At 35.4% G+C, this 14075-nt stretch overlaps 1 protein-coding gene across 6 annotated transcripts; it reads right to left on the reverse strand.

The window, feature by feature from the left end:
• Positions 1 to 1003: 1003 nt before the first annotated feature.
• LOC138347805 (cold shock domain-containing protein 3-like) lies at positions 1004 to 13229 on the reverse strand. Of its 6 annotated transcripts, none has more exons than XR_011220360.1 (6): positions 12713 to 13229; positions 12533 to 12628; positions 12104 to 12297; positions 8978 to 9046; positions 6867 to 8442; positions 1004 to 1517 (listed from the first exon to the last, which is right to left on the reverse strand). XR_011220360.1 is itself a non-coding variant. In XM_069296291.1 (5 exons), exons 3-5 carry the CDS (start codon positions 12209 to 12211, stop codon positions 1443 to 1445), a joined length of 252 nt encoding a protein of 83 aa, XP_069152392.1. In that variant the 5' UTR covers positions 12212 to 12297; positions 12533 to 12628; positions 12713 to 13229; the 3' UTR covers positions 1308 to 1442. The 6 variants fall into 6 exon arrangements, 2 of the variants coding, with proteins under 2 accessions (XP_069152391.1, XP_069152392.1); XR_011220362.1 differs by having other exon boundaries at positions 12533 to 12624; positions 12713 to 12850; XR_011220363.1 differs by lacking the exon at positions 6867 to 8442 and adding an exon at positions 9457 to 9532 and having other exon boundaries at positions 1380 to 1517.
• Positions 13230 to 14075: the final 846 nt, after the last annotated feature.

Consider the following 14075-nt stretch of genomic DNA (forward strand, 5'->3'; position numbering starts at 1 on the left):
ATCAGTCTGAGGGATTTTTGTGATTATAAACTTATAAGGTACAAATGGTAATTTTGCCTTAAAAATACCCTTTGCCCTTTTTAATAGCAAATGAGTTAATGTCATTCCATTCAAAGTCGTTAAAGTTTTAGAGGTATTTATATAAAATGTTGATTATAAATATACATATTTATTATTGTTGTTAAATATAACATAACAACAATTATGTTAGGCATAATACATACACGTGCCTTTCAACTTGAATTTAGTTGTCATCTAGGCCCTCCAATTTTGGGTGTGCATAAGTAAGCTCTTAAACTTGTCTAAAATTAAACAAAATAGACACATGCATCCTACGTGGCGTCATACATAACAATTTGTATCCTACATGGAGTCCTATGTGTATTGTGTCACATACGATATGTATCTACTTATTTAACTTTATATAAATTTAAGTGTTTACTTGTACATACCCATAATTGAAGGGAATAAATACTCTTGAAATCAAGTTATAGAGCATATTGATGTATCATAGCATTATATTATTGCCACAAAATCTTTTATTTATTGTAATAATAGGAGATGTGATTTTGTTACATGTTTTTATTAGTAGCATATATTAATAATTAACTAGTTTATACTAAGTCTCAATCTAAAGTTGAACTATATATCAAAATATCTTTAAGAAATTGAACAAACAATTTTTCATTCACTCATATACTATTGCTGCAATAACACTTGTTGTACCAAAAAATGGTAAATATTTTGTGCATTAATATAATAAAGGTAACAAAAAAAAGTTCGACTACTTAAGGAAAAAAAAATAAAAAATACACAATTGAACATAAAATAGGTAAAAATGATTTGGTGATTGGTGGACCCTTGTACTTGTACCCGTATTTATTGTGAATCTTTTTACTTATTTCTTTGTTATCTAAATTTTCGAACTCATTTAAACTCAATCAATCAGTTGAACCCTTTCAACTAATTGTGACTTTCAATCGCACTGATGTCACATTTCATGTCAGATAAATTTGACCACATGATTTTTTATTTTTATAATAATTTCTTTTTGTATAAAATATCATAAAGTTTTGAAGCAAAATTTACAAAATAAAATTTAATTTATTCTTTTAAATTAAAGTTTTGATCGTCTCCCTACACCATCTGCCATTTTCACCGTGAAATGGCTCAATCGCCGAAGAAAGTTGTCGCTGCCACCACCCTCTTGCTGGCGAGATCACAAATACTCTCTCCCTCATCTGTTTCCATCTTCATTGCACGCTTTCACCATTTTTCTTACTTCCTTCTTCTCCGACTCCAAAAATTATAAGTCGCCGCACCAGCTCCTTGGCCCTCACCAGCTTCATGCCCCTATCCGCTATCTTCATTTTTCCGTACTATCGACAAGTCCTGCACGCGAACCACCAGGGACCCCTATGCTCTCCATCCTCTCCGGCGTATCAAAAGATCAGAAAATTCATTGTTGCCTCCGATTCACCAATATACTCCTTGCCGCCTTTGGTGCACCATACCATCTAATGAAAATGAAAGAAAAAAAGAGGATTGGCCAAAAATGGAGATGGATGGAAAAGTAAGTTGTTGGAGCAAGTAGGGTTTCTTTTTCCTTCTTTAAGTTTATTATTTTACTCTTTTAATCTAAATATTTTTGAAATTTAATATGATGTTCATTTTTCCTAATAGGCGTAAAGTCTCACTCTTTTGTCAACTCAACCATATTAATGTCACATAAGCATGGATCAATGGTCAAAGGAATTTGATATATAGTGTTTTATTAAATGTAAAAGTCCAAATAACAAAAGGATAAGTAAAAATATTCACAATATAAATAAGTACAAATACAAAGATTTATCAGATCATTTGTCCCATAAAATATTACATTCATACAATCATATTTTCACTTTTCACTCATATAGCTAATGTTTTCTTTTTCACAACAGTGTTTATATATTTAGTATATAATATGTATCAACCTTGTATAATAGCGTGTAAGAAACATTTTTACACATTCAGTAAGTTTCTATTCATTATGAAAATTAAAATCATGATTACTATAAATTATTGCCTTTTTTCTTAAATATTTTAAATTATATACAAAATAAATTAAATAAGATGATCTGAAAATATGAACTAATTCTATTTTTAAGATCGAGTCAGATGCTATATAATATAACAAATTCAAAATTAGTAAATAAATATGACACCCATATGTAAGATTGTCAGGTTTTAACAAAGCTATTAATTTCCTCAGGAAGATATTCTAATATTATTTACATTATTTGAGAATATTTATATTTATTAGTAATAAATACATGTGCAATATACTTATTGAGGAATAAATGATTGTATAATAACATTACTTTTGAGCTATGGAAATACTTATGAGTTACGTTCACACATTAGACCATATAGTTTATTGAATAACTTGGCAAATCTTTTTTGAAAAAAAAAAGGATAACCATTTACTATTTATTAGCTCATGGGCTAAAAACGCCTACTTGGAGTGTGGAACTACTTAATTATATAAGAGGAACTTTCATGTATAGCCACTTAAAATACTTTAATTACTTGTTGTAGCTATAGTTTGATAATTGTAATTCATATCTACATGTAATATGAAGTAGAGAGGTGAGCGAGACTGGAGAGAGGAGAGAGGCAAGAGAGAGGGAAACGAGTGGGATCAAGGTAAATTGTATATATATATATATATATATATATATATATATATATATATATATATATATATATATCGGTTGGATAATTTTATATTATACATAAGTAATTTATATGTTTTGACGAATTATACATATACAAACATGATTAATTATACAAACTTAAAGTTATCCCACCTTATTAATGTATAATGTTGTGAATGGTAATTATAGCAAACTATATACAATTTTAAAATATAATTAAGCTCTTAATTGCACTATCTATTCACTATAATGTTTGCCCATTACTCAATTAATTCCCACTCAAAATACCACCAAATTGAAATTTCCCCCAACTTCCCTTTTTGATTTTTACGTTCCTACACATTATTTTAACAACCAGTACCTTAAATCCCATTACAAAGAACTAAAGTTGAAAACCTTTACCTGAATGAAGTCTTCTCGTCCGTAGGTTGATTATTGCCGCTTAAGTAGTTTCTAACCCTTTTTATTTTCTGCCTTTCTAATGTTAATCAAGTACAACAAATAAACTAATCCCACTAACTTAAATCAATATATAGGTCAAGTATAAAGATATTAAATAAATTATGGGTATGACCCACTAACAATTAACTATATTAATTCTTCACTAAAATTTTTATCAACTAAATACTCTTAGTCTTCGAATAGTTTAAAAATACCCCTTAAATTTTCAAAAGGAATCGAACTAGTCCTAGTTCTCAAAACGACCTAGCGGGTCGTTACATCACCTACCACTTAAACAAACCTTCGTCCTCGAACGGGAAAAGAAAAGAGCTAACCTGAACGCTCAAAAAGATGAGGATATTTACTCCTCATGTCCGACTCTGTGTCCCATGTAGCCTCCTTCACTGGATGATGCTTCCACTGAACCTTTACTGAAGCAATCTCCTTTGACCTTAACTTCCAAATTTGCCTATCCAAAATGGTGATCGGCTCTTCCTCAAAAGTCAAATTCTGATCAAGTAACATTGAATCTCATAGACTCACATGATCACCACCCTGATGATACTTCTTAAGCATTGAAATATGAAATACAGGATGGACACCTGACAAACCAGGTGGCAAAGCCAACTGATACGCCACCTCACCAATATGCTCAACAATCTCGAAAGGACCAATATACCTTGGGCTCAACTTACCCTTCTTTCTAAATCTCATCACACCCTTCATGAGTGAAACCTTCAATAAAACCCTCTCTCCAACCATAAACTCTAAATCACGAATCTTTCGATCTGCATAACTCTTTTGCCTACTCTAAGCCATGAGAAGTCTATCTTGGATCAACTTGACCTTGTCCAAGGACTCCCTCAACAAATCTGTACCCCATGGTCTAACCTCAAATGCATTAAACCAGCCAATTGGAGATCGACATCTCCTACCATACAGAGCCTCAAATGGTGCCATCTCAATACTTGAATGATAACTATTATTGTAAGCAAACTCCACTAAAGGAAAGAACTAATCCCACTGACCACCAAAGTCAATCACACACGCCCGCAACATGTCCTCAAGAAACTGAATAGTTCGCTCAAACTGACCATCAGTCTAAGGGTGAAAGGATGTACTAAGATCCACCCGAGTGCCCAACTCTTTCTGCATAGACCGCCAGAAATGGGATGTAAATTGGGTGTCACGATCTAAAATAATAGCTATAGAAATCCCATGCAACCGAACTATCTCCCGAATATAAATCTTGGCTAACCTTTCTAAGTTATAGGTAGTCTGAACTGGTACAAAGTGTGCAGACTTAGTCAGTAGATCCACAATGACCTATATAGCGTCGAACTTACCCAAGGTGTGTGGCAATCCTACCACAAAGTCCATAGCAATACGCTCCCACTTCCATTCAGGTATAGGCATCCTTTGTGTCACATCTCCAGGATTTTGGTGTTCATACTTCACTTGCTGACAATTTAAACAAGGGGATACAAAATATACTATGTCCTTCATACGACACCACCAATAATGTTGTTTCAAGTCACGATACATCTTAGTATCCCCCGGATGAATCGAGTACCTCGAACTATGGGCCTCCTCCATGATTAATCTAGTCAAATCACCTGTATAACGAACACAAATACGACCTTTAATCCTCAAAACTCCCTCACTATCAAGAATTACAGCCTTGGCTTCTCCGTTTAACACCTTGTCTCTAATCTTAAATAAATCACCATCATCAAACTCTTGAGCACGAATTTGTTCCAACAAGGATGATCTAGCCTCCATATAAGCCAACACCTTACGAGGTTCTGAAATATCAAGTCTCACAAAGCTATTGGCCAGGGATTGGACATCCCTAGCTAAAGGACGCTCATCGACCTGTAACATGGCTAGACTACCCATACTTATCGCCTTTCGACTCAAGGCATTTGCTACAACATTTGCCTTGCCTGGATGATAAAGAATAGTCATGTCGTAGTCCTTGAGCAACTCCAACCATCTCCGCTGCCTCAAATTCAGATCTCTCTGATTGAATATATGTTGGAGGCTACGATGATCCGTGAACACCTCACAATGCACACCATAAAGATAATGCCTCCAAATTTTTATGCAAACACAACAGTCGCCAACTCTAAATCATGAATAGGATAATTCTTCTCATGAACCTTCAACTGTCTCGAAGCATAAGCTATCACTTTTCCCTTCTGCATTAATACACCACCAAGACCAATCCGAGAAGCATCACAATATACAACAAAATCCTCTCCCTCCACGGGTAGGGTCAAAATCGGAGCAGTAGTTCATAAAGTCTTGAGCTTTTGGAAACTAACCTCACACTCGTCAGACCACTGAAAAGTCACATCCTTCTGTGTCAATATAGTTAATGGAGATGCAATAGATGAGAAACCCTCAACAAATCATCGATAATAACCTGCAAGGCCTAAGAAACTCCGAATCTCAGTAACTGAAGCAGGTCTGACCGTATCTCTAACTGCCTCAATCTTCTTAGGATCCACCATGATACCCTCCTTGGACACTACATGTCCTAAGAATGCTACCGAACTAAGCCAAAACTCACACTTTGAAAACTTTGCATAAAGTTTTTTCTCCTTTAGAATCCCAAGCATGATCCACAAATGATGTTCATGTTCCTCCTTATTGCGTGAGCATATCAATATATCATCTATGAAGACAATAACAAAAGAATCCAAATACGGTCTGAAAACTCCATTCATCAAGTCCATAAAAGCTGCAGGGGCATTAGTCAATCCAAAAGATATCACCAAAAACACGTAATGGCCATAACGTGTTCGAAAAGTTGTCTTAGGGATATCCTCCGCCCTAACCTTCAGCTGATGATAGCCAAATCTCAAATCAATCTTGGAGAAAACTGAAGCACTCTGACTCTGATCAAATAAGTCATCAATACGAGGTATCGGGTACTATTTTTTATGGTCACCTTGTTCAACTGTCGATAGTCAATACACATACGCATAGATCCATCTTTCTTTTTCACAAATAACACTGGAGCACCCCAAGAAGATACACTCGGTCTAATAAAACCTTTGCACAACAAATCCTGCAACTGCTCCTTAAACTCTTTCAATTCAGCCGGTGTCATACGATTGGGAGGAATGTAAATAGTCCGAGTGCCTGGCTCCACATCAATACAAAAATCCATATCACGATCTGGTGCAAGACCTGGCAAATCGGTCAGAAATACTTCTGAAAAATCACTCACTACTGGAATAGACTCAAGCATAGGAGTCTCAATACTAGTATCTCGAATGTGCGCCAAGTAAGCAAAACATCCTCTGTGTACCAACTGACGAGCCTTAAGAAATGATATCACACCCTTAGAAGGGTGACTAAGAGAACCTCTCCATTCTACTATAGGAATTCCAGGCATAGCTAAAGTGATTGTCTTGGCATGACAATTTAAAATTGCGTGGTAAGAAAATAACCAATCCATACCGAGAATCACATCAAAATCTATCATATCTAAGACCTTTAAATCTGCGTGAGTGTCATACCCCATCAAGGTAACTGTACATAATCGATACATCCGATCTACAACTACAGAATCCCCGACAGAAGTAGAAACACGTATCAGCAAATCAAGAGACTCTCATAATATATCTAGACTAGGAGCAAAATATGTGGACACATAAGAATAAGTAGAGCCTGGATCAAATAATACAGTAGCTGATCGATGACAAACCGGAATAATACCTGTGATAACAGCATCTGAAGCCTCAGCCTCTGGCCTACCTTGAAAAGCATAATAGTGAGAACGACCTCCATCAGATTGTGAACCTCCACGACCACCACCTCGACCAGAAAGAGAACCACCTCTACCATTCTGTGCACCACCCCTAGCTGGAGGTTGTGCAGCCCTGGAAGTCGAAGCCTGAGAACCCTGATGTAAGCCACCACGTCTGGTCCTAGGGCAGTCTCTCACAAAGTGTCCCATATCACCACACTCAAAACAGCCCCTACGAGACGCAGACTGGTGAGAGGACCCTGATTGACTAGAATTCCCTCCCCGAACCATAGGCCTAGAAGATGAACCCTGTGAAGTATCCACTGAGCTCGAAGAACTATGCCTAGTGTAACCAACCTCAGTCGCAGGTATAACAGCATGAATGGGTCTACTGGACTGAGAGTGATAATCTCTCCCTACATAACCTCGACTCCTAGGCGGAGCACCACCAAAATCACCTGAACAACGGGTTCTCTTTCCCTCACACTACTCAAATCCCTCACGTCGAATCATCTCCAACTCCTTAGCAGCATCCATCACTTTCTGGAATGGAACACCAGAAGAAGCAACTTGAGAAACTCCTAGACGAATCGGAATAATCAGCCCCTTAACAAACCTCCTCACTTTCTCAGCCTCGGTAGGAAGTATCATTGAAGCATGCCTAGCCAAGGCATGAAATTTACCCTCATACTCTGCAACTGACATACCACCTTGCTGCAAACCCTCAAACTCGTCCCTCTTGCGCTCCCTCTCACTGCGTGGAACAAATTTTGATAGAAATACCTGAGTAAACTGAGTCCAGGACAGTGGAGGAGATCCCGTTGGCCTACTACTAATATAATCCCTACACCATTGCTTGGCGGAGCCAGTTATCTGAAACGTTGTGTAGCCAACTCCATGAGACTCTACTAATTCGATATTATGCAACCTCTCATGACAACTAACTATAAATTCATATGCATCTTCAGTTAAGTCACCAGTACAAGTAAGAGGATTCATTAGTCTGAACCTCCCAAACATCTTTTGCTCATCAATGGTCATAGAAGGCCTGTTCACCAAATGTGATGCAATATCTGGAAACTCCATACTATCCAAACGAGGAGCTACAACAGCAGCTGGTTGAGTCCAGGGAGTCTGAGAATCTGGAGCAACTATCCGATCTGGAGTTTGACCTCCGACACGGGTTTGTTAGCCATCAGAAGTGACAGGCAAAGCTCCTGCCTAAGCCATCCCCTCTAGGAGTTTTAACATACGAGTCAAGGTATCTTGAAGCACTGGGGTGACAATAGTACTGGGTGGAGCCTGAGCCGGCTCATTCCCATCGACACGATCTTGCACATCCCCATGAATATCCTCTGCATCAGGAGGTACGATCCTATCACGACCTTGGGTAACTATGGGTACTTGACCTTCCACAAGTGCTGCAATACGGCCCCTACCCCGACCTTGAGCTCGTCTCCTGCCTCTACCTCAGATAGTGTTCCCAGAAGCAGGAGCAGGAATGAGATTCTGACCACCACTTGCCGGTGTACGAGTTCTCACCATCTAAGAGGATGAGATATCAAGATTAGAATTTTAACAAGGTCAAGTGTGCACGATAGTGAATGAAAGAACATAATATTTCCTATATGTCCTATAGCCTCTCGAAGATAGGTATGGACGTCTTCATACTGATCCGCAAGACTCTACCAGACATTTCTCTTGTACTCGTGAGACCGATGAACCTAGGGCTCTTATACCAAATTATCACGATCCAAAATCACGAGTCGTGATGGAACCTATGTTCCCAACCAATAGGTGAGTCAACCAACATATTTTAACAAACTTGACTAACTAATGAGCGAAAAGACAACAATAAGTCAAATCTCTGATACTGAGTTCCTTATAAGTTCGAATGCGGAAACTGAAAAAAAAATACCACCCAAGAATTGGTGTCATAAGTACAAGAGCTTCTAAACTCCGATGCAAGTCTGAAACTAAATGACAGATCTAACATAAGGGATATCCTGTCTGAATACTAATGACAGAATAAATAAAAGATAGAGGGAGGTGTGGGCCACGGAACAGCCAAGCAGCTCACCACAACTTCAAGAACTTCAAGCTCGGACTCAATTTGCTCCACGAGATGTGCTCCTACTCGGGATCGAATCTGCACCACAAAGAGTGCAACAAGTGTAATATGAGTACGAAACCACGTGTACCTAGTATGTCTCATTGACCGACAACGAAGAAGTAGTGACGGGAATTTATATAAAAAAAATAAATTCTTAAATTATATAAGTATATATTAATATACGGGTGTAATAAAGAAAACACAATCACACAAGAATTTCAAGTCAATAATATATCACCTAATGCCCATATGCTTTGGCATTCTCAAATTACAATCCACTTCTATAGTGGTAATATTTTCCTTTTTATAATACCGGTACTCGTACCAATGCTTGTCACACCATTAATACGAGACCCCCATCTTTCGCCCTTACCCCTTGTCTATTTCATTTTTTTATCTTTACTTAGGAAAACGTCTTTCAACAAGTCTAAAAAGTCTTAACATACCTCAAGTGCCGAGCTCGTGTCACAAATCCTCAAGATAGTTCCTTCCCTTTTCGCAAAGTTTCAGAATGTTCACAATCTACCAATGATGCAATATTCGTAAGTAAGCGAGTTTGTAGACATTTAAATTATTATATGTCTATCATAGACCCTACCACTCACTCATATTTCTAATCAAACTTCAAATCTTGATATAGTTTTAATGCCAAAATTATCATACTTGTCAAATTTCAAGCCTAGAGTTAAGCCTCAACTCATCTAAATATCATGAATTTAATGATATTCATTAACACGATACCACCAAAATTGATTAGCTATACCCATATATATATATATTAAACTTCAAGGAGTAAATTTTATATGAAAAATTAAAATAAAATAAAATGACCATGGAACTACAAAGATTTCCACTTATGTGCAGACATATATGGTTGTCAATGATTCTTCTTTTTTTTTTTCATTTTTTGTAAGTGATTATGCCTAATCATTGGTATAATTAATATAAATAATTCTCTCTTCCTATTATAGTTCAAGAACGTGATCACCTTTTCAGTTTCTGTAAAAATTAAAAATTTACACGTCCTTAAATGTTTATCCCTTAAAAATCAATCAATATAATTAGTTACTTACTCCATTAACCTTCTTCCCATATAATCTAATAGTACTCAATACAATACAACACGATAGGATACAATATTCCTACATTATATTTTCTAATTCAATAACTAATAATTAAATTGGTAATTTTCAAGACAAAAAAAATAATATCTAACTCGAGCCACCGGTTGCAAAACCAGAAGCATCGCATGAGTATTAAAAAGGTAAATTTTTCCCTTTACTTCACTTTTCATCCATCCTATTTATTCATTCCTAATATTACTAACTAAAAAATTATTTACATCCCAGGGACTACATCGAACAACAACAACCCATAATTGACTTATTCATTTTTTTGTCAAACCAAAAATAATTCCAGCAATTCCTACTAGTATTAAGATCATCCAATCATATACAATTTTAAAATATAATTAAGCTCTTAATTGCACTATCTATTCACTATAATGTTTGCCCATTACCCAATTAATTCCCACTTAAAATACCACCAAATTGAAAATTTCCCCCAACTTCCCTTTTTGATTTTTACGTTCCCACACACATTATTTTAACAACCAGTACCTTAAATCCCATTACAAAGAACTAAAGTTGAAAACCTTTACCTGAATGAAGTCTTCTCGTCCGTAGGTTGATTATCGCCGCTTAGGTAGTTTCTAACCCTTTTTATTTTCTGTCTTTCTAATGTTAATTAAGTATAACAAATAAACTAATCCCACTAACTTAAATCAATATATAGGTCAAGTATAAAGATATTAAATAAATTATGGGTATGACCCACTAACTATTAACTATATTAATTCTTCAGTAAAAATTTTATCAACTAAATACTCTTAGTCTTCGGATAGTTTAAAAATACCCCTTTAAATTTTCAAAAGGAGTCGAACTAGTCCTTGTTCTCAAAACGACATAGCGGTTGTTACACCTCATATCTTAACCTCAATCTCCTCAAGTCTTGTTAGCCCATCATAATAAAGGAGGCTAGGGTTTCTGTCAAATAGTTACGTCGAATCAAATATAAATGGAATAAAAATTAATTAAACAAAATAGATAATTTATGCCCATATTTAATATGGATAAAAAAATAGTTTTTTCGACAAATTATATGAATATTATTTTTATATACCCACCGTATCAAAAATAATTAAGTAAAATACAAAATAATTTAGACTCTTAAAAAGCAAAAACTCGTAAAAATAACAAGCATGCACAAATGAATACTAATAATGTCTTGAATATTCAAATTTTAATGAATAATAGTATGAATAGTATTCATGATTAATCTTATTTTTTATATTGAAAGAATTAGTTATTCAACCCGTATCTGACTTGTTAAATGAAAAATTACTTATTTTTCAAATTAAATTATTTTACGGAGGAGCTAAAGCTATTTCTACATTTAGAGGTGGCAATTTTGTAGAAATAAAATCAAGTAGCCGTTTATAGACATGTTCTTTAATCTTCAACCAAACTTCTTTTCTTTAGGTTTTTGGATTTGAAGTTTTTAACTATTAGAGTGGCAAAATCAGAACTTTTATTATTTGAGATATAAAATAAAAAGAAGTTAACATATGAGGAAGACTATTATATCTTGTTTGGGATTGAGACTAGATGTAATTAACATGATAACTAGTAGAACAATTAATGTTCTCATAACATGACATGTTTTACTTCAGTGACTTACACAAACCAAAAATATTCCTAAATGCAACTTTCATTTGAACCTGTCTACAAGAAAGTAGAGCACTAGTTAAACACTTCCGAATAGGAAGAGGAACAATGTGCTCACCTTAATATGCTATTTAATACACAAATGACAGCAACACCTTTTACATAATCAATATGATCATTGAGCACATGATGAAGCAATACGAAACAGAGTAATACTACAACCTATGTGTGTCTACTGAAAGTCAGAATAAAGCAGCACTATGTTTCGTCTAGAAGAAAATGGGAAATACATTATATAGTAAGATCTCTTTGCATTGTCAGTATATATAACTTAAAAGTCGATAGTAAAGTAGTCAGAGAAATTTACCCTAAGAAATGCTTGATGAACTAGTTCCTTATAATCAGCAGCACTCTTTCCATCAGGAGCAACAAAGGGAACATATTCATAAGGAACATAATATGGTAATGCTTCCATCACAGCATCAAAGACATTGATGCAGTATGCAATAACTATTAGTTGTAAGATCTCTTGTAACTTTCACAAACCCGGGATCACCCAACCTTGAGGAATAGAAGTAGTGTTACCAGGCCATATAATGTCTACAAAATTCTCCTTACAAACAGAATATACATGTCTCGAGTTCAGTAACAACTAATAAATCAATAATATATCTCATCAGAAAATGAGTTACTAACAAGTTTCCTCCATATAAACCTTATTTAATCAGATTATCCACACAAAAACTCTTAAAATTCGAGATTTAGGGAAAATTCAAAAATTGCAATAGTTAAAAACCTTAGAAAGAGTGAAACTCCTCCATGGTGCATGACATAGGATGACAAGCCATCAAAGTCTTCTTTTACTCCAAAATCAACGAAGGCTTGAAACTTTCTAGAGACAACTCAAAGTTGAAAAAAACACACTTATTTGATTTACAAATTGAAAAATGCATGAAAACGAGGAAAGAGAACTCACAAGTTTGGTGGCTCATCTTCGAAGCTTTCTGTGTCAAAACTAGGGCGCAAAATTGAGAAAAATGAAGATGTGAGAGAGGAGAATAGAGGTATAGACAACGACTCAATTACAATCGTCGTGTCCCCCGCCGTCACTATCTCTTCCTGCTCAAAAGTCCAACTACTGTTATTCTGGAACTCCACCACCATAAATTCTACACATCTCAATTTTCAATCTACCATCAAAAGCCCTAATTTTCAGTTTATTAGGACCCGTTAAAGTAGAAAATCGAATGGACTTTTTTTTGCTTGGGTAAAATTGTGCAGGTAGCACCTTAACATTATAAAACATTACCTCTTTGTTCTGGGGGTTAATAACTTGTAAATTATACCAAAAATGTTCGGGTTAATCAAACCTCCGTAATTTGATACAATTTGTGGGGGGTTTAGTTGACCCCTATAATAAAACCTCTGTGATTTATGTGTTCTTTTATAGTGGATGATACAAAGTTACTCGTTCCACACTGCCCAGCCATCCTAAATTTGCTAGAGTATAGGACCTCAACTATCTAATAGATCCACTAGTAAACTATGAAGAGGGTCCATCTATAAAGTATGACTCTTTTCTACCCATAATGGCTACATGGTTTACATGGAGACTTGAGTTATCTGAACTCGCATCCCCACATCGGTGCTCAATAATACCCCCCAAAATATATATATATATATATATATATATATATATATATATATATTGGCACTTATGTTTTTAAAACATACTGATTATGTGATTTGAGATTAATGCACAAAACTTAGCTTTTAAAAAACTCTTTTGGAAATCGTAGTTTCCTCTTTCTTCTATTAATACTAGACATAGGCTCTGTGGAGTCTAGCTTCCTTTCTTTCTCAAAAGTTTGAAGACATTTAGTTTAAACTTTGAGGGACTACTTAGTTCCCTTATAACTCTTGAAAAATGAACTACTTTATGCTCTTTGCTTACTCGAAACTTAACTCTTAGGGAATACTTAGTTCCCTTATAGCATTTGAGATTTTTTTAACTCAACTCTTTATTTGAACCTTAAAACAAAGTTAAAACGTTTGTTTAGGACTCCATAACGCTTTAGGAACTTACCTTGAGTTGCTTCTTAACTTTTAGACTTGACTCTTAACTTCCTTGACATTTATCTTGACTTTTCTTGAATTGGATTATAGATTCAAGGATCATGATCTCGTGTTTATGGATGATTTAATGATATTTAGATGTAATTTAGAGTGTTGGAATCAATTAGGAATGAAAGGTACATCACTTAGGAACTAGTACGAAGAGAAAGGAAAAGAACGGGGTCTTTAGGGGGTCGTGGCGCTCTGAGAGGCGCGGCGCGCCA

The sequence above is a fragment of the Solanum lycopersicum genome, chromosome 3, assembly GCF_036512215.1.
Source record: "Solanum lycopersicum chromosome 3, SLM_r2.1".
NCBI classification, from domain to species: domain Eukaryota; kingdom Viridiplantae; phylum Streptophyta; class Magnoliopsida; order Solanales; family Solanaceae; genus Solanum; species Solanum lycopersicum.